Source organism: Indicator indicator, chromosome 21 (assembly GCF_027791375.1).
Source record: "Indicator indicator isolate 239-I01 chromosome 21, UM_Iind_1.1, whole genome shotgun sequence".
NCBI classification, from domain to species: Eukaryota; Metazoa; Chordata; class Aves; order Piciformes; family Indicatoridae; genus Indicator; species Indicator indicator.
Window position 1 is genome coordinate 6,648,339 of NC_072030.1, and position 24,664 is coordinate 6,673,002.

The 24,664-nt window shown below is 35.7% G+C and overlaps 1 protein-coding gene across 1 annotated transcript in view; it reads left to right on the top strand.

Annotated features, from left to right (window-relative positions):
• Positions 1 to 24,664, top strand: part of ELP4 (elongator acetyltransferase complex subunit 4) — a 120,722-nt gene that overhangs the window by 33,886 nt on the left and 62,172 nt on the right. Inside the window, exons 6-9 of the mRNA XM_054390574.1 lie at positions 3,124 to 3,208; positions 5,634 to 5,822; positions 19,118 to 19,226; positions 21,956 to 22,062. Of these exons, the coding sequence (XP_054246549.1) occupies positions 3,124 to 3,208; positions 5,634 to 5,822; positions 19,118 to 19,226; positions 21,956 to 22,062 (490 nt within the window). The remainder of the gene's footprint in view (positions 1 to 3,123; positions 3,209 to 5,633; positions 5,823 to 19,117; positions 19,227 to 21,955; positions 22,063 to 24,664) is intronic.

Sequence of the window (24,664 nt, forward strand, 5' to 3'; positions counted from 1 at the left end):
TATATTCACCTGGCAGAGACAGTGAGTGCAGTGAACATATGTTTTACAATCCTTGGAAAACTGGTGCCACACCTTTTAAAAAGGAAAGCTCTTTGTTGGAATGTTTTGTGGCATAAGCAGCACATATTTTTAAAAAGGACCTTGGTGCTTCTGATTCTTTAGTATCACATTAGGAAGCCAATTTGATTTAAGCTGCTGTCCAGTGAGTAAACTGTGTCTGTAATTGTAGCTAATGTCTATTGCAAGATAATCCTGGTGCTTCCCTTACACAATCAGCAATGTAGAAGCTTTGGCCCTTTTCAGAAACCCTGTATATCCCTCTCTTCCTGTCCACACAAGCACTTGGCTTTTTATGTACATGCAAAGAAAGGAGAGTCTGAGTGATTAGACAGAACTAAGTTATTGACTGGCCTTTTGCTCTGCAATTAAAGATCAGGTTTAGAGGTTATGTACATCATTTGTTCGCCTTGAAGTTTGGGTCAACCTTTCTTTTCTTCCCTGTGTTTCTGCACACATGTGTGTGTATATCTGCTTTTTGACTGAGGAAGATGAGGAGTGCTGTGTTTGCTCTCCTCTCTGTAGTTCTGGTACCTGATGGCTAAATTAGATTAGAGGGTCCCTTTTTGGGTAATCGCTCAAGATGAGCAGAAGTTCATTGCCGCATGATAAACATTAATTGAAAACAGATTGGGAAGTAATTTCCAATGGAAGTAGTAAATGGGACTAGATGTTTAGTGCCAAAAGAAGGTGTAAACCCTTTCTTTCTTATCTCATTATTTTTTATGTTAGGGAAGGGCAGTTATGTCCTGTCCCTAGCGCTAGCACCAGGTAAACGGAGTTGTGCAGCTGACAGCAACTGTTTTCCGGTTGTTGTTGCTAGGATATTCTGATGTCCTTTTTGTTGTTTTGCTCAAGCTGGTACTTAACAGGAAGGCAGAAATATCCTCTATGATAACTCTGTGTGTTGCACAGAAGGCTTGCTTTCTACCTCTCTACTTCTGTCATCGTTGTTCAGTTGCAGTTACCAAAAGAGAGTTTGATAATCAAGGGAACAAAAACAATTAACCTGTGGTTTTTCAATAATACTTGTAAATTTTACCTTAAAAATGTTGAAAAAAAAATTTAGTCTAGAGTCTAGATTTCCTGATAAATTTAGATAAAAGCAGTTCAACTGTCTTGCCTAATGGGGTCTCCTTATACATAACAAGGCTATTTGTCATACCTTTGATAACCTAACCTTTGTTAACTGCTTAGAAACTATCAACAGAGAAGTCAGAGGCTCCGTTGTAACCAGGATACCTTCTTGCCAGCTCCTGCTTTATCCATTACTAAATTGCTAACCAAAAAAAGAGAGCAAAGAAGGAATTGTTTAAACTCATTATCAGAATTAAATGCTGTTTAGTAACAAAGCCAAAAAGAAAAAGACTAGAAATTAGAAAATAAGAAATACCTTATTTCCTTTCTTAAATATTATGACAAACATTGCCAGAAGGGTATTGCAACTTGATTTTATAAACAGTGTTTCCACAGTATTTTTTATGTCCTTATCTACATAGCATAGTTGAAATTCAAGTAAAACATTTAAATTTTAACAAGAAATAGAAGAGCAAGTATTGCTATATTTTTAAAAAATCTATATGCATTATATTATTTTCTTTCTTTGCTGCAAATACTTTTTTTTCCTAATGGATTAATTTCAGATCTCTTTTATTTGTTTGTTTTAATTTTGGAACCCTTTAATTCTGCTAATGCTTTGTTTTATGATTTATCCACTAACTTTTGAAACCAAGTTAGTAATAAATCAGGAATTGGCAAGTGCTGTGATTGTGGTTATGTTCTTTGGCATAGAACAGGTTGGGTTGGAAGGGACCTTAAAGAACATCTCAGCAACCCTGTAGATAGCATGGTAATGCTCCTTAGCAAAATAAGTGGTAGGTACACAGACTTTAAAATGCTAGTTTGGGGGACTAAGACCACACTTACCATTTTGTACTATACACACTGTGGCTCAAGATAGTTGCAAGCTCCTGCCTAATGATGATGAACAACAGTTTCTATCTTTTCCATGGCCATCAATAGTAATTAGTAAGACTAGAAAGAATTTCCAAAGACAGAAAAGATAGAAGGGCTTAAACTGTCACCTATAGTGAACAACCTACATCCAGTCAGACACACCAGCCACTACATTTTATGGGATTTAAGAAAACATAAATGTGAACTTGCCTTTTTAAAGTAAAGGCTAGCACTTTCTCTGTGTTTTCTGTTTGCCTGTGAACTGGAGAGGATGGCAGGGGTGGATCTCTGAAGAAGTGCTTTGGACATGTAGGAACTTGACCACCAAAGACTTTGATGAGATGATTTGCTGACTTTCATTTGGTTTTTAAGTCTGCTTATATCCAGTTTTAGCCATCAGTTTGCTTTAAAAAAAAAAAGAAAGAAAAAAAGTTGTATATTCTGAATAATACATACAATAAACTACCTCACAGTTCTGCTGTCATGCAAATAAAGCAGTAATAACACCTGTGGTCTGTGCATACAAAATGGAATTATACTGTAGCAGAATGTAGCTTATGCTCTGATACTGTATCAGAAAAAAGGTTTTTAAGAAATAAACTTAACTACATGAACTTTTTAACTGAGAAGATGTTGTCTCTTCCATTTTTTTTTAGGCTCTGTTTGTTATAGCAGTTGTATGCTTGGAAGTTTTCAGTAGTAAGAAGTCAACTCAGGGCACTGATTAAGTATACTTGGAATAACCATTGGGTAGACCTTTGTCAGTTATAGAAGATTAGCACTGTGCTGTAATGGCTTCAGCTTTAAGTTGATACATTAAATCATTAATCTTCTAAATGTAAGTGAGCCTGACATAATGAAGTTATCTTAATCCCTGGAGATTCTGCCTTTCACTAAATGTCTGAGCCCTGAACTAGTTAACATGAAGCAATCAATTGCTTATAATGGCAGCTTTATTCAAACAGGTTTGGAGTGTTTTTATTCTGTGACACTTTTTTCTGTATGATACTTTCGGATTGAAAGCTGCATCTGCTTATTTTTAATGCAGTTGTTAGAGACATATGGGAAAGTATTAAAGTATATTACTAAGCCATTTCTTCCTACCAACAGTAATATGAACAATGCTTATGCAAGGCTGCTTGAGTCCATTCAGAGGATCATCTACCAGCAAGGGTTTGATGGCTCTGATCCCCAGGTACTGAAAATACTCATATTCTTCTATAATCCTGTAACTAATGTTTCCAAATTTAAAAGGGTGGCACAGAAAGATCTTGGACAAAGTAACAAGAAACAAGCTGTTTCTAAGCTAAAGTAAACAAGAAAAGTAAATAGAGAATGTGGTTCATAATTTAATGTGCCTTTGGAGTTTTTCCCTGTTACCAATACACAAAACATGCAAGAAGGAACTCTAAGACAACATTAGTAAAATGCAATTAGCTAATAAATGGATTGCCAGATATAATGTAATTAAGCAAAACACGTTTTCCCTACAGTTGTTTTTTCAGACTGTTACATTAGCAATAATGTGTTAGAAATTCTTGAACTCTCAGAGTGAATTTTTTAATGAATTAAATGGTGTGCATCTTTATGTTGTGAGCATTGAAACACAAGTAAAGAAACAAGAATGCTGTTTCAAACTTACAGATCAAAACAGCTTACCAGACTTGTAATGATCTTCATAAATCATACTGTGGGTAATCCAAAATATTTAAGTATAACAACATAGGCTAAAAGCCCTTTTCTAATTTGAGCATATTTGTCATATTCAGTAAGATGTCAGTCCTTTAGAGTTCATAGAATAACAGATTAGATATATTGATGCTTAATGATAATGTTGGAATGGGTATTTTCATGTTTAATAGCATGTCTATGTTACCTGCACAGAACACTTTTGTGTAAATTCAGGTTATTTGTGCTCAGGTTGTAGTCTCTGCTGGGATTTGTGGGAGAGCTTGCTTTCCCTTTGGTGGCAGTGCCAGTCTGGAGAAGTAAATTGGTCCCTGACAGGCACCTCTCCCCAGCTCGCAGTGGTAGCCATGGCAACAGGCATGTCATCCCACTGTACAGCACCATGCTCCGAGATGCTCCTCCCGCACTGTTGACAGGTCCTGTGGAAGCCCGAGAGCCTGCCGGCTGCAAAGAGCAGTGCTGAGTGTGACAAACACCCTGCCAACCTTCAGCCAGCAAACAACCTCCTGCTGGAGAGATTAGCTTGGTGTTTCTTATTTTACTTTTTACATTCCTGATTTTTTATTTTTTTTTTAACCTGTGAAAAAAAAAAAAAAAACTAAGGTTGATCAGAGCAAATTTTGTATTTTTTTTACTTGCAAGCAGGGAAAAAAATAAACATCGTGGATATTTTCTGTACTTGTTATTCATTGTTTCAGAATGTCCTATTAGTGTCAATAAAGCAAAAACAGATCTTTAAGTCAGATGAATTTAAAAGAATATGTTTGCTTAATGACATATACATTTCTGACTTGAAACTTTAAGATAGAAAAAGATCCCTTTTTCACACCAAGTAATCCATCTTGAAACCCATCAGTGCTTGTGTAGTTGTTTCTGTTTCAAGGTTGACCATAGAATCACAGAACGGTTTGGGTTGGAAGAGATGTCCAAAGGTCACCTAGTCCAAGCCCCTGCAGTGAGAAGAGACATCCTCCACTAAATCAGATTGCTCAGAGCCTTGTTGACCCTGACCTTGAATATCTCCAGGGATGGGGCCTCAACTGCCTGCCTGGGCAACCTATTCCAATATTCCAGCACGTTCATGGTGCAGAACTTGTTCCTAACATCCAGTCTAAATCTCCTCTTCTCTGCTTTCAAACCACTGCCCCTTGTCCTATCACTGCAGGCCTTTGTAAACTGTCTGCAGAGTTCTTGTAAGCCCACTTCAGGTACAGGAAGGCTGCTTCACTCTGCTCTGGTAAGACCTCACCTAGAGTACTGCATCCAGCTCTGGAGCCCTCAACACAGGAACAACATGAACCTGATGGATCAAGAGGAGGGCCAGGAAAATGATCAGGGGACTGGAACACCTCTGCTACAAGGACAGGCTGAGGGAGCTGGGGCCATTCAGCCTGGAAGAAGGCTCCAGAGTGACCTAATAGTAGCATTCCAGTACCTGAAGGGGGCCTACAAGAAGGCTGCAGAGGGACTGTTTGCAAGGGCCTGCAGCGATAGGATGAGGGGCAATGGTTTGAATTTAGAGAAGAGGAGGTTTAGACTGGATGTTAGGATCGATTTCTTTACTGTGAGAGTGGTGGAACACTGGAACAGATTGCCCAGGGAGGCAATTGAGGCCCCATCCCTGAAGATATTCAAGGTCAGGCTGGAGAAGGCTCTGAGCAACTTGATTTAGTGGAGGATGTCCCAACAAGGGGTTTGGACTTAGATGACCTTTGGAGGTCCCTTCCAACCCAAACTATTCTATGATACCCAGTCAGCAGAGAAAAATGCCGTTCCATTTGTATTTTTGTAAGATTGTCTGAGATTAAGCTATGATGATATAAGCTATGTAATCATTATGGGTATTAATTCTATAAATTGTATTTTTTAAATACATTTTAAAATACTTTTTCCTCTTGATATTTAAAAAATAATGTGTTTTTTTTTAATAGAAAAAACAAAAGAATATTTTGAGGATAGGAATTCAGAGTCTGGGTTCCATGTTGTGGGGTGATGACATCTGTAGCAGTGATACTCCTGAAGATATTCATAGCCTTACAAAATTTCTGTACGTTCTCCGTGGCCTCCTCAGAAAATCTTTGTCAGCCTGCATCATTACAGTGCCTGCTCACCTTATCCAGGTAGGAATTCTGTCTTTGCAATGTTTCATAGCTGACACAAAAATTAGCAAAAATTTACAGCTTATCGCAAGAAAATAAATTCAATTATGGACATTTTGAAAACTCATTTTATTCAAAGGGCAATGTTAAAACATAACTTTACTGTAGTGTTTCTATACTTCCATGGGACAGTTGTGCTGCAAAATCTAGAAGACTTAAGTGTAAAAATCCTCTTTGGTACAGTTATGTCCTATGTGGATCATAGTCTTTTTTGGAGAATGATCAAAATTTCAGAAACTGTAAAAAAAGCAAAGAGAATTCTGCTAGTAGTCTTTTTTAATTATTTTTTTTAAAACATCCACACACTCTTAGACTGTCTTTGGAACACTGTTTGAAGTTTCAGTACAAGATATTTCTGACCACTGTCTTCATCTGTCATGCTCATTATGGTGATGTGTGATCTTGTTTTTCAAGCCAGGATTTGAAAGATACAGCTTCAGTCTTTAATTCTAATATCCCGTTGTATAGTGACTAGAGCAAACCAGTTACGGTATCAGAGCAATGTTCCCAGCGGTCAAATCAGAAGCTTCTAACAGCACCTTTCATGAGAGTATATGGAGACTTAAATGTGTCTTCTGCAAATAAACTCTTTTAGCAAAAAGGAAAATATAGATGCTCTCTCTTTTTCTGCAAGTGGTAATGTAACTTATAAAAGCAAAATTATTATTTATAGTGAGCAGAGTACCTGTAATTTGGGATATTAATTTGATTTTATCACTAAAAAAAAATTACTGGATAAAACTTCATATTATGTGAAATATTTTCATAGTAGGTGAGTTTATTACTAGATTAAGTCCTCTCTTAGGTAAGTACATGACTCTCATTTATGTATTGCATTTTGTAAAGGTGTTTGAATACCTGCAAATGGTATTTTTGTACATACTTGCTTCATTTCCTGCTTCAAAAATAAACTTGATTTTCTAATTATTAACTGTGCAGTCAAAAATGGATGATTATTCCCTTGCAGTGCAAAACTCCATTTACTTTTAAATATGGAAGGCAGTTTGCCTTCAAAAAGATTGACAGTAAAATTTAATGCCATGAAGAGAATTTGTGAATGTAAAACAAGCACCCTTTATTTTACACATTGGAATTACCTGTCCATATTTGGAACATACAATTGGTTTCGTTGTACTCCTTTTTATATCTATTATATCAATAAAACTATGATCATGTTTTAGAGAAGAAGTTCAGAAGCAGCTCTAAGAAACAACTAAAGGATGATTTTTTTGTTTGTTGCAAACTTGCCTAGGAAGTTGATTTTGATTTTGTATTTATAAATTCCATGTAAATCAAATCACATAGGCTGCAGTCAGATTCATTTTTTTAAATCAGATTTTTAAAATTTTTAATGGAATTCTTGTACAATAAGTGCTAGAATATTCTGGATTTAAACAAAATGAAACAGTATTTCCAGAATGTTTGCTTAGAAGCCTTGAACAAATGAAAGTATTACTTTTTTTTTTTTTGTTAAATTTCATGTATCCTTCTTTAAGCACTAAACTATGGAGAAAACTGTCATTAGGAGGAGCAAAGCTGCTGAGGGTTCCTTATACCCCACATTACTCAGTTCCCAGAGCCCTGCTGTGTAGTTGTTCCACTCTCCAAGAAGCCTGTTAAAGAACCCCTGAGAGCATGTGTACAGCCCTCCATGTTAATAGTTAATTGGTGAGGATGGCAAGATGAGAGGACAGCCGAACATGTGGTCTCTCAGGCTCAAGCCGTAGACAGACCTTTAGTTATAATAACAGCAGCTGCTCACATTCTCACAACCCAGCTACTCACCATTCTGTTGCTGAGGTTTCATACTGGATTAAAAAAGTAAAGAAAATATCTTTTTTTTCCCCTGATTTCTGTATATGTATTTAATTTGCTCAGAGTAAGTTCCAGCATGCACTTTCTCAGATGAATCTTTAAGTCAGAACACTGAATACATAAAAAACGCACAGTATTCTTCTGAAGACAGAGTAAATTGCACAGTTATTCCCTGAACTACTGGGTTTGTATTTTCTGTGTTATCTTTTGCCTCACAACTGTATTAATTGGGTGGTCTACAAGTAAATTCTTCACAAGAATAATTTCCATTAAGTTTCATGTAAGTTCAAATCACCTTTTAATCAAGGTTTTGTCTACATAACATATACAGAAAAACTGTTTTATTTTCACCTGCTTTGTCTTGGGGGAAAAAAAAAAACTTTTTAGTAGTGATTCATACCTTGTCTTTTCTCTGTCAGGCCCTAGTACTAGTTACTCTGGTGTGGAAAAAATAAAACTCACAACTGGTAGTACTGATTTTCAACAGTGAAAATGTCTTTCCAACCCAGAAGAGTTACATATAGTTTGAAATTGGTTTCTTTTACATATTTTGCCAAATAGTTAGCATGTTGTACTGTGACAGGGAGTTTCACAAGTTAAATCTACCTGATTTCTTCCTTTTTTTCAGAAGATCTAATTCTATCTTTACTTTTCAGGAATTATATCTTTGTTCTTGGCTGATGAGACAAGACAAAGGCTTCCTATTTTATCTTTTCTGTGTTCTGATTGTTTGGTATTTTTTCTCATGCTGCCTGCATAGTCAGTTCTTAAATAGTCACTTGTAATCGAGTTTTAATTTGTTGCAATAATGTAATACAGCAGTGCAATTGTTTTTTCACTTTTCTTACATTTTAATGTCTACTTTGTCTCTTTGACTACTGAACATTAAATGGTGATTTTTTTATTCTTGATGCTTTTCCCTCTGTGGTACCCATCCACCAATGTGGCTCTTTCATTGTTCCAGCTATTCGTTGTCTTGGATTTAATAACTTTGAATTGCATTTATCCAAAGATGATACTGATTCACACGTTTTGGTGGGACACTGAATGTCTTCACAGTCTTCTGTGGGGCTGTATTTAGGTAAAAGACACAAATTTACGAAAAATTCAGTTGTATACAGAGGTTTTTTTTCAAAATCATTTAAGGAAATATTGTTCCTTGTGGTTGATTCATGAAAATTGTAGTGCAAACAGTGAGTGAAGAAAGAAGAAAATTCTCTTTTCTCAACCACAAAAATAGTGATGCATTATACTGGAAGAGGATTTCAAGAAAAATGACACTAAAAACTTACCCAATTATGAATTTCATTCAGATGATATGTGACAAGTTTTATTTGATTGATATTTTCTACCAATTGAACATACTCTTACCTTACGCTGTCTGTCAGGTAATAAATATTGAGATACTCACAAGTATGATTAAAATAGTTGATGGAAGGTTATTTTTCAAGTCTTCCTACTGCTTCTTGAAAATGCATTGTGCCTATGAAATCAGGTGGTGCATTTGAAAAGGGAAAATTACTGCCATTTTTAAAATCTAGCATTGATCAAGGATGGCAGATTGAAGAGAGATTTCATTTATTGTTATACTTTCCAAATATAAGGGATATTATCAAAATAAGTAAGGACTCTTTTTTGGTATGTTGATAATCTGTGTGGTTTAGTATTTAGTTTAAAAAAAATAGTGATTAAAAAAAACCCAACTTTTCTGTGCTAGAGAGCGTGAAAGAACTTTAGTGTCACTGTTTTATACCTACTTTAGTGTCAGTGTTTTATACTTACAGAAGCTCTAAATTAGAATGTAAAATATTTTCCTACTGTATTTTCTTTTTTTCCTTTAATTACTAGAACTCAATGGTAAATCTAAAAGCATCTTTCCCCCCAAATCCTAAATAATGTTCGTTATTCCATTCCTGTTCTTCCCAATTTTTTATCACTGAAGTAATATTTTTGGAGGAGATCATCATTTTCACTGGTAGAAAGCAGAACGGTTTTATTAAAGCCATCCCTTATTTTGAACTTGAAGCTGTATTACTGGTTAAGGACTAACAACCATATTAGTCAGCATGTACCAGGGGAAATTAATTGACTAATGAAAAGTCAGTACGAATAAGTCTTGTTACAGAACCTGTCCTCGGAGTCTGAAGTTCTGTTTAGCAAGGTATTTTCATTATTTCATCCAATATGTTCAAAAATTAATTTCCTACAATATTAATGTTTTGATGCTTTGAATTCACTGAAGTGCATAAGTTACTGTATGTTTCAGTGTAGCAAAATTCAGAAACAAACCTTTTCACATACATAGTCTTTTGTGCTCACACTGAGTAATTTAGCAGCTAAACTCAAAGTCAAGCAATAGAGTGCGTTAGAATCCATTGCTAATACGGAATTATAAGATGTGAACTCCTATGGCTTGTGAATTTCTCAGTTTGAAATCTTTATTCTTATAACAAGAGCTAAGAGTGATTGCCTGCCTTAAAACTCTAACTTCTGAGAGTTCACAAGTGTAAAATGCTGAATAATCTTCAAATGTATTTGATGAGGTAGTCACTGCACACACATTTCTATTGAGATAAATGTCATGTAGATTCTGTATCAGTTAAGCAAGCATTTGAAATATTGCAAAATAGAAACTGTGAAGATGAGTCTTTATATTTTTCTGTATTGTGGGGTTTGTACTTGTTGAGATTTTTTAAATGTTACATGTTGCTTTTTGTTGTTTGTGAGAAACACAGTTTAAAAACCATACCAAAAAATACTGACCCCTGAGTTTAGAACAGGTATCCCTAGGTTATCCAAATAGTTTTCAGATGTGAATATTCTGCTTTGAATATTCTAGATATTCATTAAAGCATCTTTAAAATTCTGATTCAGTAGGAAGCTCAGAGAAGTATATAATTCAAAATTTAAATTGTGGGACAGTAAGCAAGTATTTTTATTTTCAATTTCTATTATTGTTGATCATATCTGCTAACTGAGTTGCAGAAGAAGAAGTATTTTGTTGTTTTGTAAAATAAGTTTATGGTTGCCAGCAGGCCATATTCTAGCTCTACCCCTTCTGATTTGGTAACAACTGCTGGCAAATACAAGCATGTTTTTGTACCCACTTTGTCATTTAGCTTTTTTAGCTATAATATGATGAACAGTCCCATTGTATGTTAAAATTGCATGCCTGAAACAGCCTTCTCATCTTTATAAATTTCACTGTATAGGACACCATCTACACATCCTTATCACCATCTTATCAACACACTGTCTTTTAATAAAAAAAAAATTCTGCAAAATGAACATGAAGCTTTAAAAGTTAATTGAGTATATGCAACATTGCAATTTTATTTTGCATTTCGTGTATGTTGCCTGAAAATACGCTTACCAAAAATCAGTTAAGATTTAGAACTAAATCTTTCAACTGCAGTATTAGTCCTAAACAGTTAAATATCCCATCACAGTATGGAGATAGTCATCTGTTCAAGCATATGGAATCTTTTGGCTACTAGACTAAGTAGTTAATATAATGCCCAGTGTCCAGACATGGACACAACTGTTATGGAAGCAGAAGGGAAGAGGCACATCTATTGAGCCCATTTGGACACTGATAAGTAAAGATTAGAAGAGGAACTTAAAATAATGCAGGACAAAGCAGTTATCTGCTTTAAAGTATTTCTGTTAGAAAATAGAAGGTAGCATTGTTTTTCTCTGAGGAAATCATGTAGTAGAAGTTCTTAGGGGGAAAAAAGCTCTGTGAATCTAGCATTAAATATGAGGTTTATCTGCTGTCTGTTGTATTTCAGAACAAAGAAGATAATTTTGTGTCATACCATTTTGTGTTTAAATCATTGCAGATGGAGTTCCCATCTTAAATGATTTTCAAATAACTGAATATTGAATTTCTGTGCTGTGTCTGCTTAGAAGCATTTTCATATGAACTTTTAGTGTTGCTTAAAAACCTTGAAATTTCAGAATCTAATTTCATGTCTTTTTGTTTAGACCTGCTCTATTAATTACAATATAATCATAATAAAAAGGAATACTGCATCTTTAATGATGTTTTTGTGCCTGTGTCGTTAAGCTTTAATGTTAGGGGAAAGGGAAAAAAAAAAAGGGGGGGAGGAAAAAAGAGATTAAATTAGCCTTGTAACCTCTTTCTCTTCCAGACTGATGATGGAAAATAAAAGCTCTTAGCCACAGAATGTAACACTTAGAATTAATATTTAATTAGACCAGCAAATTGTACACTGTGGCTGAAAGCTTCCAAAGAGTTGTTAGTGCCACAATTGACCTACAAGTTTAATAATAACTCACTTCTAGGAGCAAGTGCCAGTTCAGCATAGTGGAGCCACTGTAAGAAAGTCCTGTGAGATTAAAATCAGCAAACCAAATGGCAGGCGAGGATTCCTGGGATGGAGCCTTCTGGAAAGATGGGAGCTGGAATAGCTTTTCAGCCAGGATTCAGATGAGAACAGTGGGCAAAAAAAGCTGATCCCTCCTGTTCTGGGAGCTTCTGGTTGTAGGCCAAAATCCTAGAACAGATTTTTTTCTAAATGTTCTTACTGCAGCTATTAATTTATATCACAAATCAAGTAATGAACGACTTATCGTCATCTTTTAATTAAGTTTTAATACAGACATTATTGCAGAATTCTCTGGTCATGAATTTTACTCATGGAAAAGTGGCACTTTTTTGGTATGCCATGTAATTTAGTGTGTTTGTGTAGCAAAATGTTTTATTTTAATAGTATCTCGCTGCCACTTAAAAGGGTTCTTGTTACAGTACAACGCAATAAGCAATTTATCGTGATATTATAAAATACATAAATTAAATATGAAGTGTGTATACATTGTAAACATTTTGGAGGTTAAATACCTTAATCTTGCCTTTCATTTTATGAACAATTAAAATATAAAGCCAGTAAACTCCACCATTAGATATCCATCTGAGCCTTAATTCTATGGCAAATTATTCTAGTGAAATAGGGCACCATAAGTTCAAAAATGTGCGAACACACAGCAACAGACTGAGGAAGGAACATTTTGCATTATTTATTGGCTAGGTCCTAAATAATTAAAGAAATGCCTACTCATTAGTTAAAAATTAAAGCAGGTGAGGACCTTGCCAGCAGAGGGAGCAGTCATGTCTTTCCTTAGGTTCCCATCGTTTCCAGCCTACCCATCATTTCCACCCTACCTCTTCTTATTGCCCAGCCAGTTTCCCATCTGGACCTAGCTTTGCCAGCCTGCTCCTGATGACAGCCTATAATTTTATACTGAATAAGGGATTCAATTTTTAAATGATTTTATATTTCAGAATCTTGCCACTTGATTACCGGCATCAGTTAGATGTTCCTTTTGATATTTGTGTACAATTAGTTGAAATAATAGTGGAGGATGTTTTTGGTCACCTGTGAATAAAATGTGATTCACTGTTTAAAGAATTAAAGTTGCAGCAATAGTTAGCGTTTCTGAGTTGATAAGCAGTCTGCAATGACATTTTTTTTCAAACAAAATGGCAACAAACAGAACTCCTAAACCTTTTTCTTATAATGAATAATTTCCAGTGGAGTCTTAGGATTTTAGTTAAGCCAGTTGGTCTCAAATACATTAATTTCAGCAGTTTTGTTGTGGCTCTTTTTTTAATGACTTTCATTCTTTCGGTCTACTTTTGCATCTGTATTTTATACTAAACAACCATCAGCATGTAGCATTGAATGTGTGATTAATTCTGTAAACAAATCTGCTCAAATGGTCATTTCATTTTTGTGAATAACTAGAGACAAAGAATAGCATACAATTTTCCATATATGTCCTCTTGTAACAATGTCATTTATAAAGACCCTGTAGTGTTCATGGGAGATGCTGGGCTCAGCACAGATCTTGTACTAATTTCTTCCTAGCTCCTCACCCTTCACTGCAAGGCTTGATCAGGCTTATTTTATCTACCCACTGCAGCAAGACTCATGCAAGAGCTCTGCACCTCAGAATTATTCATAGTCACTCATAGTCACATGCAGTCTGTGCTTTCAGCTACTTAGTGCAGAAAAGCACTGAACAGAGATTCAGCTCAAAAAGTGTCACCCTTTAATACCCTATACATCTGTCATCTCTTTCAGCCAGATAGTAACAGGATTTTCAGCACCCAGCTTTCTGGGCTTCAACTCCCACATCACCTTCCTGATATCAGCAAATACTTCCCTGGTAGCTCAAAGTCATAGATGCAGCCTCCTAAACCAAGCCTCGAATAGAGTGGGGTAGACAGGGCTTCAAGGAAAGGCTGAGTTCAGTTCCCAGTTCAGTGTTGGGTGGCTTGTGACTTTGGACAACTCACATGACATCTTTGTGCTTGTTACATGACTTGGAAACGAGGAATGCAGCACTTGCCTGTCTTTTGTAAAGCACTTGAAGATCAACAGATGGAAAGTTTGATTTAAACTACATAGTCTTTGTCCTCACTTGTTTTTTGTAGGCCTCAGCAGCAACTGTTACTGACTTTCTTGTTTCATCTATATTAAGTCATCACTCATTTCACTGTTGGCCTTTAGGTCTTCCGTCCTAGACAAAACAGGACATACGTTATTATTTTGTAGGGTGACAATGTTTACTGACATTAGATTCTTTTATAGCACAAGCAGTACATGAAGTCTAGCCACACATCTTCAGTTAGTTCAGTTAGTAGATTTGGTGTGTGCAAGCACCAAGAACAGTGCTAATCAATCTGGAGTCAGAATACCTATAGAGTTTTATACTTTGCAGTCTTTGTTAATTGCTGATATAACACTTTTGGGCAGAGCACTTACTAATCTTTGCTTTTGGTGATTTGTGAATAATGAAAAATTGCACCAATGGTATCTGTCTATGAAACTACTACAAGGGATTAATACCTAACTGATTCTACCAAAATAAAATGTATGGGCAATTCTGTGTTTTTTTTGAGCTGTGGTTATTAAGAAATGGTGATAAATATTGTAGCCATTAATACTTTATCTTTTAAATTTAAAATCCTTTGGAGATTAAGTACTAATGACAAGAGGTAAATATTTGCATGTTGTGAAATTATGATCACATCATCGTGTGCTAATGTCTCCGAAAATATCAGTTACTTCATCTATTGAATATCCAGTGTTTCATTCAAGTCCAATGTGGCTGCCTGCATAACAGTACCAAGCTTACTTCAGCTTTATGACAGAATGTAACAGAAATTTTTAAAAGGCACAACCGATTTTTGAGCTTTTGTTGAAAATTCATGCACCAAGATTTGCTTCACATTTGTATTGCTATGCAGGGATTTGCTTGTTTGCTCTTTATTAGTGAGACCTTCTTTCAACTCCCATGCTGTGATTCTGTGAAATGAAGTGTCTGGATTTCTGGACTGCAATTTCAGTTTTACCTAGACTTGAGGAGAGTATCTGAATTCATCTTCAAATTCTTTGCTGTCGTATGGAATGTATGCAACTCACCATTTAAAGTGGGTTTTGTCCCAGTGCTAGAAGTTGCTTGTAAGCAGTGTTCTAGGTAATGAAACACATTTTCAGATTTCTTGTATTAGCTTTTAATTAAATATTTTAAAGTAAAATCACTGATGGGATCAGATTACCAGAATGTCAAGTTACAGAAGTCAAATATATCTGTCCACCAATAGCCTAATGGTCTCCTGAGAAGAGACATAGTCAAAAAATCCCTTATTTTCAATTCAATATATAAATCTGTATTAAGATCCTATGAATGCATTAATCAGAATACAAATGCAAATACACAAAGCTGATGTGATTCAAGTGCTTAATGTATTTATATAGGTAGTAATGTTACTGTAGATCCTTAATACGAATCTCCTGTTTTCCTTTTATTTGTTTTATGTAGTATGTAGAAAAGAGCTGTTCTGAGACAATTTTCCATTCTTTGACTTCTCATTATTTAATGCAGTGCAAGGACTGAGAATTTAAATATTTTTATTACATAAGTTTTGTGAGGTTTTTTTAATTTCTTTACAAGCTGACAAAATAAAAATGGGAGGACATATCTCTGGGTATTAGAAAAATTTTGACAGGAAATCAGAGGAGAACTAGAAATTACAGCAAAGCAGTAAAGACAGATTTTCTTCCTAGTACAGAATCCAGGTGAACCAAGATTGATTTGATTAGTAGTATCAATGATAGAATTGTGGTACATTAAAAACTCAATCCAGTAGAAACACACAGTATTCATTTCAGTGTGTAAGTTACTGAAATATATGTTTGTGTTGGTGGAATACCATGCTTTACATTCAGACACAGGAAATGATACATTTTGAACTGCTTTATTTGTAAATTAACTATTTTTGAACACGGACAAATCGTTACTCAAAGCTATGTAGATTCTGCAAATGAATTAGTAGGACAAAGCAATCTTTTCCATAACTGCCCTTTCCAAAAGCTTGACACGTGTATAATTCCCATTTACACGTCCAACTAGCAACAGGGATTTTCTTGAGACGTTGTTTTGAATGTACACTTTGGTTGAGGCCAAATATTGCAAGTTTGCACTTAAAAGAAAATGTCTGTCTGAAATAGAGAGCACAAAGTAAGGTATAGACTGGATGCCCAGCCCAGCCTGCACAACAGGGTTGCTACCATGTTGTTAGAATAATTACATTTTGGCTGAATTAATTTAGAAAAATTGCAGTACATCAAGCAAGACTGAAAACTTTCCAGGACTGGATTGAGGGTTGGGTTGTTTTTTTTTTTTTAGTGTAATTTAAAACAATACCTCTTCTAGCTGCCAACAAACTCTTTCCCTGAATCTCCCCCTTCCTGGCTTCCCTCCTAACCATGTCCTGGCTCACCTCCAGAGCTGCCAAGTTTATGCCAGAAGCAGGAGGTAGATTTGTATGGGGCTGGAGGAAGATCTGGAGCTCTGTTAAATTTTCAGGCCCAGATGGGGCAACATGATTTGTGTGTTTATGTCAGTATGCCATACATCACAACTATCTGTATGCTGACGTCAGCTTTGATTGGACATTAATGTGCTGAACACTGCAAACTAGAAAATACATGATAGATACAGATCTATGGCAACAATGCCACATAAGCAAATGTCTGTTTGGTGTGGCGATTCACTGTGCAAAGTATTTCCCAAGATACACTGCTTTAAGCCAGGAGAATGTTTTGACACATTTTAAAAACAAAACCAAAATCAACATGGGCAAACAGACTACAGTGTAAGAAAGCAAACCTCTTCAGAAGAGCTGAAACCAACATATTGAAGTATGTAACATTAGGCAAATACTGAACTGCTGGCCCTCACTTTAATGTTTCCAGAATTAAGACCAATTAGGAGAAATGCTTTTCTTACGATTTGCAGGACTGTTAATGATGAGAATACCTTGCTGAGGGCTGAGCATCTTGCTACCCACAGTTTCTGTAGTCCACTGTTATCAAAACAAGCAAGCAAAAATGTTAGACAGCAAACTTTGTCGTTTGTTGTTTGTTTTGTTTTGGTTTGTTTTTTTTTTGCAGATGATCAAGTATTTTTTCTATACCAAAAGTTTAGGTTAGCTTCCAGAAATCATCAGTGTTTGCTGATTTATGTAACACATTTCTATTTCTTGCCTGTACAAATAATATCCAGCAGCTTGCTGAAGAACTTGCAAACTGTGGTAATTTCTGGTCTGTGGATTTATAGAGGTCACTGGCTACTTCAGGTTTATATTTAAACTGTGTTTGTGTGATCGATCCTGTAGAATAAAGTGACCCAAGTTTCAATTAAAATCTAGGATACTTTCTCTCTCCTCCTAGAAGAGGGGAGTATTTGAGTCAGCTTTAATATTTCAGAGATGGGTATAATAACAAAGTTTAGGGATTGGTGTGTATGCACTGTTCTTTTACCTCAGTTTATGTTATTCCTCAGAAAGAAAACTGCACTATTTTATCACAGCCATCATTAGACTTTGTTAGGTAAAACTGAAGTTCCCTGATTCCATGGGGATAGGTCATTTTGGCCTGTGGACAAGTAACATCTTTGAAAAGAGAACAGTCTCCAGGATTTAATGCCATCTGGCCTATGAGCTGGGGAGGGGAGGGGGTGTAAAGGTACCATGGGATCCATGGATTTAGGCCTCGCAGCCTGAGCAGATTGGGCTGTGCAGGACAGGCCACAAGTTACTCGATGTAGCTGTCAAAGGACAGAAGTCAGATGATTCTTTGATGGGAATAAGAGATGTTCACCTTTCATGTCTGCTTTGTAGGCTTCTCTGTGGCCAAGAAAAATGCTGTTATTGAAATGTGGGTTCACAAAAGCAATTGGTACACTGATCACCACTGCAATAAACCTTTTCTCAGTGCAATGCCTAGATTTTTTTATCATGTCTGGGGATGTTCCCTTTCTCCATGCTTCCCATTACTTTGTAAATTGTTATTATGATACAGTTTACTAGTACTTAAACTGACCTTTCAAAAGAAGCTTTGGTTATATAGTTTATGAAAGAAGTGCAGAATGTACAAGATACTTTAATAAAAATCACAAAACTATAACCATCGGTATTTTGAGGTGGCTGATCTTGCTATCTCTGAAGATATCCTTTAGCCACCAAGAACAAGAGTATACCCAGCTCTCCAAGTCACTTTTAAGATGACTACTTCTTAAGGAAATATTTTGCTTTTTAGCACAGATTCATCTGCTGCTTTTTTTTTTTTCCCGTTAAATGATGACATCATGGAAAAATTTAAGAACGTTTTTTCCTGAGTTACCTCTGTAGTTCTTTGTGACCTTTGAAAGCTGCTTTCTGCTATATAAAATGAAGTAGAGAAAACTATGTAGAAAACAGCCTATTTAAGGCACATGACAGTACGTTGTTGCACAAGACATAAGACCACTTGTAAATCACAAATATATTGAGAAATGGTAATGCAGCTTGAAGCTTTAGATTCATATGTTATGCAGAAAGGAAGTTTTAGACAGAAAAATACTGGAGACAATGCCTTGGTTTTCCATGTTGTTTGACTGATGACCAGAATGACTAATTGTGTGGGTTGTGCTTGCTCAAAATACCAGAGGTGATAAGCCTAAGTGTATTCAAAATTAAGGTTTTCACAACACAAACAGAAACTGGGCATCTGATTCATGGCAGAAGTCAATGAGAGGTGCTTAACTGCCACATAGCTTGTGGATATTTCTCATGGGAGCAAATGCTTATGTTGTGAAGCTTTAGGAAACCACAAATTTAGTGCTGAAGTAGCCTTTTTATGGTTTCTCCCTGTCAGTTGTGTGTTTCCTTTAGACAGAAATTTCAAGGTGTTTTGGTTTGGTTTGGTTTTTTTTTTTTTAAAGGAGAAAACCCTCGAAGGTAATTTGTAAGTATTGATGACCTATTTTTTTCCTCACAGTTTGACATTGAGAAGACTAAAGCTTACTCTATGATCATTAATTACCTTTTTCATCACATAGGATGTGTATTTTGTTTCCATGTCTTACAGAATAAAGCAATTATGGAACGTGTAACAAACTTGTCAGATATGGTGGTTGGTCTTGAATCATTTATTGGCTCTGAGAGAGAAACCAATCCATTATACAAGGATTACCACGGTAAGTTCCATCTTTAGCAATGCAAAAAGTCTGCCCTGAGTGTTTTTAGGGCACTTAGCGGCTTACCCTACAATTGGGTAACTGCTATAAAGTAGCATTTGATTTTGTTTCAGAATATACCTCTTAAATGTTTCTCCTTGCTAACCAGTCTTGAGTTAGGAAAATTTTCAGTAAAGTGCATTAAGGCTGCAAAGGAAACATGGCAACTCCTTGCATGTTGTCAAGCCATATTACTGAGGCACGGCTCAATCAGATGCACATCTCAACAGGCAGACTTTGGGGAATTCACATGCAGAGGAGGCTTGGCAATCATCTGACCAGTGAGCTGAACTTGTCATGAAATCAATACTTTTGATCTGCCAAGTTTTAAATAGAGAACACGGCAAAACATATATTGTATTAAGGTGAATAAACTGCTAAGTGATGTGCTATATAAACTTTATCTAAAAATAATATTCCATTTTTCAGCCTTAACTTACAGCATTTGTGCATTTAAAGAAATGAATGTGACTGTATGTGCCATGTAAAACTTTAAACTAATTTTGATAAAAAGTCATGTAGCCTTTGAAGTGATTTATCTTCCCATTATGTTTAATCTTGCATTTTGTTTCCCAAAGAATTTTGTTCGCTGATGCAGCAGAACTATTTAAATTTAAAATATTAGATTAGAAGTTATACATAGCCAAAGCAGTGAATAACAAACAGTTCCAGCTAATCTGGAGCGATGCTCTGAGTGTGCATAAATTACATCTGTTATTATTGCAATACTACTGTAGTTCCATGGAAACCTTGAGTTGAAAGTAAACTGCTTATCCGAAACCTGCTGAAAACATGTGAGAACGTGGCAGTGTTTTCCACAGCAGAATATACAGAAAAAGAAGCAAAGATGGTGTTGAGACACCACTGTGTGTATGCAGGCTGTAATTAATAAATCAGAGAAAAATCTTCCTGGCTATGAAAACAGTGCACGTTTCATTATTGGGAAAAAAAAAAAAGAATGAAAAAGAAACCATGAACAAAAGCTAGAATAATTTGCCTAATTATTTTTCCAACTGTATAATGGTGCTGTGGCATTTGTTTGTGCTAACATAATTCTGTCAATTTGATACTCCTTTTCTCAGTACTGAAGAGATCCTTTAAGACAATGTATGTTTCAGCAGTTATTTCTGGGTTTCCTTTAAAAATGGATGCTAAATCCTTTCTGATACTACTTTATAAAAATTGTATGCCAGTATAATAGCTTTGGAGGTTAACTTTAACTTCACGTTCTAAAAATAGATATTATAAATGGTTTTAACTTTGTGGATTCGTTTTGATTAAGAATATTTTGAAGATGATTTATTTACTGCAGATGAGGGAAGATTTTGACATTACTCAGGAGGAGTTTGATTAAACTATTGCATCATTTAATTAATTCCACATTAATAATTTTATTTAAATTTGAATGGTTGAAAAGTCTGTAAAATAATTTCCATGGTTGAAAATTTAAATGGTTGAAAAGTCTGTAAAATAACAACAGAATTACATAGCTAATAGCTGATCCTTAAATAAAATTTTTAGAATACTGCATATAAACAACCCTGTCATATACCTGCTATTCCTATATATAATAATTATATTTTGAACACAAAAGCCAAGCAAGTTATTCTTATATGTCACCATTCTGGAGGCAGGGATAGAAGGTTTCAAAGTGCAAGAATAATTTTCTAGCATTATTGAGAATTTTCATAATTAGTACACAAAAAATTATGCTTTTTTAAGTCATTTCAGTTTTGGGAAACTTTCTTCCTTCTAGGAGAAAAAAAATAATCAAACCCTGAAAATAAAATACTTGCCTCTTTTTAAATTAAGGTTTCAGTGTCTGGGGTTTTTCTCACAGCTGCCGTTTCCAAATATGATGTTGTTTTTAAACGTTCAGTATTTCCATTTAGACACTGGCTTTATGAATAGCAAATATAGGCCAGTAATGGAGAAGCCCTGTAGAATTTTTCTGGTTTTCAGATGTAGAAAATCACCCTTAGGTTGTTCAGAAACTATATTAGGCTGCACAAAAACCATCCAGCGTCCTTGTCAGAAAAAATCAGCTTGAGTTGCAGCTGACAGAATGCAGAGCTTGCAGTGCATCTAGTACAGTTAAAAACATCTGAACAGCTCTATAAGCCTTATTTCTCCTGGAATGGCATAGGGGTTAAAATTTATTGAAAAGCATGATCTAAATTGGCATTTTCCAAAAACTTTGTTAAAGTCATTTTCAGGGCGCCAAACAAAGTCCTTCTCATTAGAGCTGCAATGGTTATCAGTAACCCATAAGCCTTGTTTTGCTGGCTGCTTACTGGTGCATTTAATAAAATAAAGATCACTCAGTGGTGCCGTGGGCAGCATGCAAGGTGATAGCCATATTTGCTTACTGTAAATACAAGAGAAAATCACACACAAACCGGCTGTAGTTTTGACAAGTATTAAGATCCCTCTTTACATCTGTATTTCAGTACCAAAGTGCAATTAGTTTTCCTCGCACAAGGATTTCTGTTTATCTTATTCTGCTTGATTACTTGAGTATAATCGCACCGTTTGCTTCATTGCTCCTGGTAGTAAGCTCCAGTTTAAAAAGGGGAGGATGAGTGTGTGTAAATATACAGAATTCTGCTGTAAGACTCTAATTTATGCATCTGGATGACAGCGTTTTCTTAATTTTTTTTTTTCTCTCCTTTACTCTTTCCTTCCACAAGGTTTGGTTCATGTACATCAGATTCCTCGGCTTAATAGCTTGATCTGTGATGTGTCAGACACGAAGGACCTTGCTTTTAGACTAAAAAGGAAGCTGTTCACCATTGAGGTAAGAGAAACAGTTTTGTTTCACTATTTAGAACCCAAAAGGTGGAGCTAACCCCATCTCTTATGTTTCGTTTTGTGAAATACATAAAATATACATCAGATGCTGTAAATTCATTTCATTCTGCTTTTGCTGTTCGGAATGGTTTTTTAAAATACTGTAATATGCCTTCTAATTAAAAATGTCTCATTTGCTGCTCTAAATTGGTCCGTTATAAATAGTTTATTTTGGTTTAAAATGTACATAGAAAGTAGGCCACAACCTTCAATAACAAAGCGTGACATGTTTCTAAGGATGTCAGGAGCATGTTTAATTAAATGTTAATGACTTGCTCTTACTTGTGTTAGTGGGTGGGAAAGTAGCTACATGTTATTACCCCAGTAGAGGGATTTTAATGTATAATGCTGCCTAAAATTGTGTGTGGTATGAGGGATAAGTGTCCTTATCAGTATTCAGAAACCATTTTCTTTGCATTACTGAAATCACCTTTCGCTCTTATATGTCATTTTAAACACAGTATCATTTACACTAATGTCCTTAAGTAAATTTCCTACTAAATTTAAACTTTTTTCTGTGACCTTTATGCAGACAGTCCTGGTAGAAGGCAGTAATACAAAAGATGTATTTCATTTTAATCTTGCTAAAGAGCAAATGAACATAGCACTATTAAGCAATTAGACCTGATGTATTTATTAACCAAGTAGTGCTTAGAGATAGAAGATGGCTTTTGGGGTGGTAGTCATCGGTACAGTCTGGGCAAATTTTTTTTTAACAAAGACATAAAACAGCCAAGCATCCCTGACAAACCATTTTGTTTAATCTCTTTTCAAATGAAAAGCTCTTAAGCAGGCCACTTGTCTTAACTGCTTGAAACCATAAAAAGAGAGAATTGCCACCAATAAATTAGCATATTTTTTACTCCATCACCAAATGATGGTCAATGTGGCTTGGCACTGCTTTGGTGTTTGGGACTTCACCCTTAAGTGACCACTTTGGCCCTTATTTGACCCTCTGCCCTTTTTAGCTGGCCACTTGATAAGGTAACTTAAGGGTTCTCTCTCTTCACTGCCTCCTCCCCTTCACAATTGCAAGTAGCCCTAACCTATAAATCATTGAAAGGGCCCTATCAAGTGACAAATTAAGGTGCCCTCCTCCTAATTAATGGTCATCAATGTCTTTAATTATCTAATCCTATTGAGAGTAGTTAATAGTTAATCAGGCAGCCAGTTCTTCATGCAGGTCATCACTGCATGAGTGCTAGAAGTTTCTTAACTAGAGGTATCCTCCTCAGAAGCCACTTAAAGGCAAATGCTTAAAGGAGGGCTTTTTTCCCAAAGACATTCCTTTATAATGTTTCTCACTTTCCAGAGAATGCGGTTGGTGAAACCAGGCATTGTGAGGTACTAAACCACTTTAACGACTGCTTTTGAGCAGTTCTTAGAAACAAAAACCTCAAAGGACCGTGATCAGTTTGAAAATACAAATGTTCTTACTGTTTTTGGAAGCACAAAGAAGCCAGCACCCTCATTTCACAGCACACATTTACTAGAATATTACGGATTTTTTTTTTCTTTGATACGGATCCTGACTCTCAGAGTATTGTATTGTTTTGGTTTTTTCCTGTCAGCTGTATTTGGGGTTCTAATTTGGAAGGGGACTTAGAAAGGGAAAAATCACCTTAGCAGGAGGCTCTGTAAAAAGAGCTGAATTAGCTGTGGGGCAAGAGGGATCTATCGGGAGCAGGGTGTAGTGGAGCTCCTGAAGCAACCTGTTGCCCTAGACATGCGTAGATGACCCAGTCGTGGAATTTCTCCCTTCATTGCTCAGTTGCAGCCCCTTTTGAATAAGTTCAGGTTTTGTTAGAGATATGCACTCTGTAAGCTGAACTGACACAAACTAGCCCTTTTTGAACATGTTGGATCACTGTGCTACTGTGATCTTCCTGGACACATTTCACAAATCTGTAATACCTATGCTTTTCTTCCTCATACTGTTAGGGGAGGCAGACTACAACTGAGCTGACTAGAGCAATGAGGTCAATAAGAAAATGGAAGCAGGGGAAAATTGAATTAGGAAGGGATGTGAATACAGTCTTCTAAAATGGGTTTCTGCATTTAGAATGTGATGAGTCAGCAGTCAGGTTTGGTTCTGGTAGTGAAAACATAAAGCATCATAACAGTGCTTTACAAGCAACAGCCTGCCTTATACAAAGTACAACTAAATTTATGACTTCTTGAGTATGCAGCTTAAATGTGAAATGAAAATATAATTTGAGTACATCGCAGGTTTCTGAAAGTTTCTGCTTAGTTACATACAGTCTAGGGTAAAAGTACTGACCTCTACTTAAAATGTCACCTCAAAATCAAATTACATAAAAAAAGTTAGAAATACACAAGGTATTATTTATGGTAAATTTCTCCAAAAAGGGGGCTTATTACTAGATCATTCAGTTTTTACTGTTTGTAATAAGGGCATGGGACATGGATTTTTCTCATCTCTAGACAGATCACCAGTTTAGCCCTCATCAGTAAGAAAAAATTGAATGTCAAAAATATCTTATTAGATTTGAGTTTTGTGGGAGGGACTCCTCCTCTTTATAGCCTGC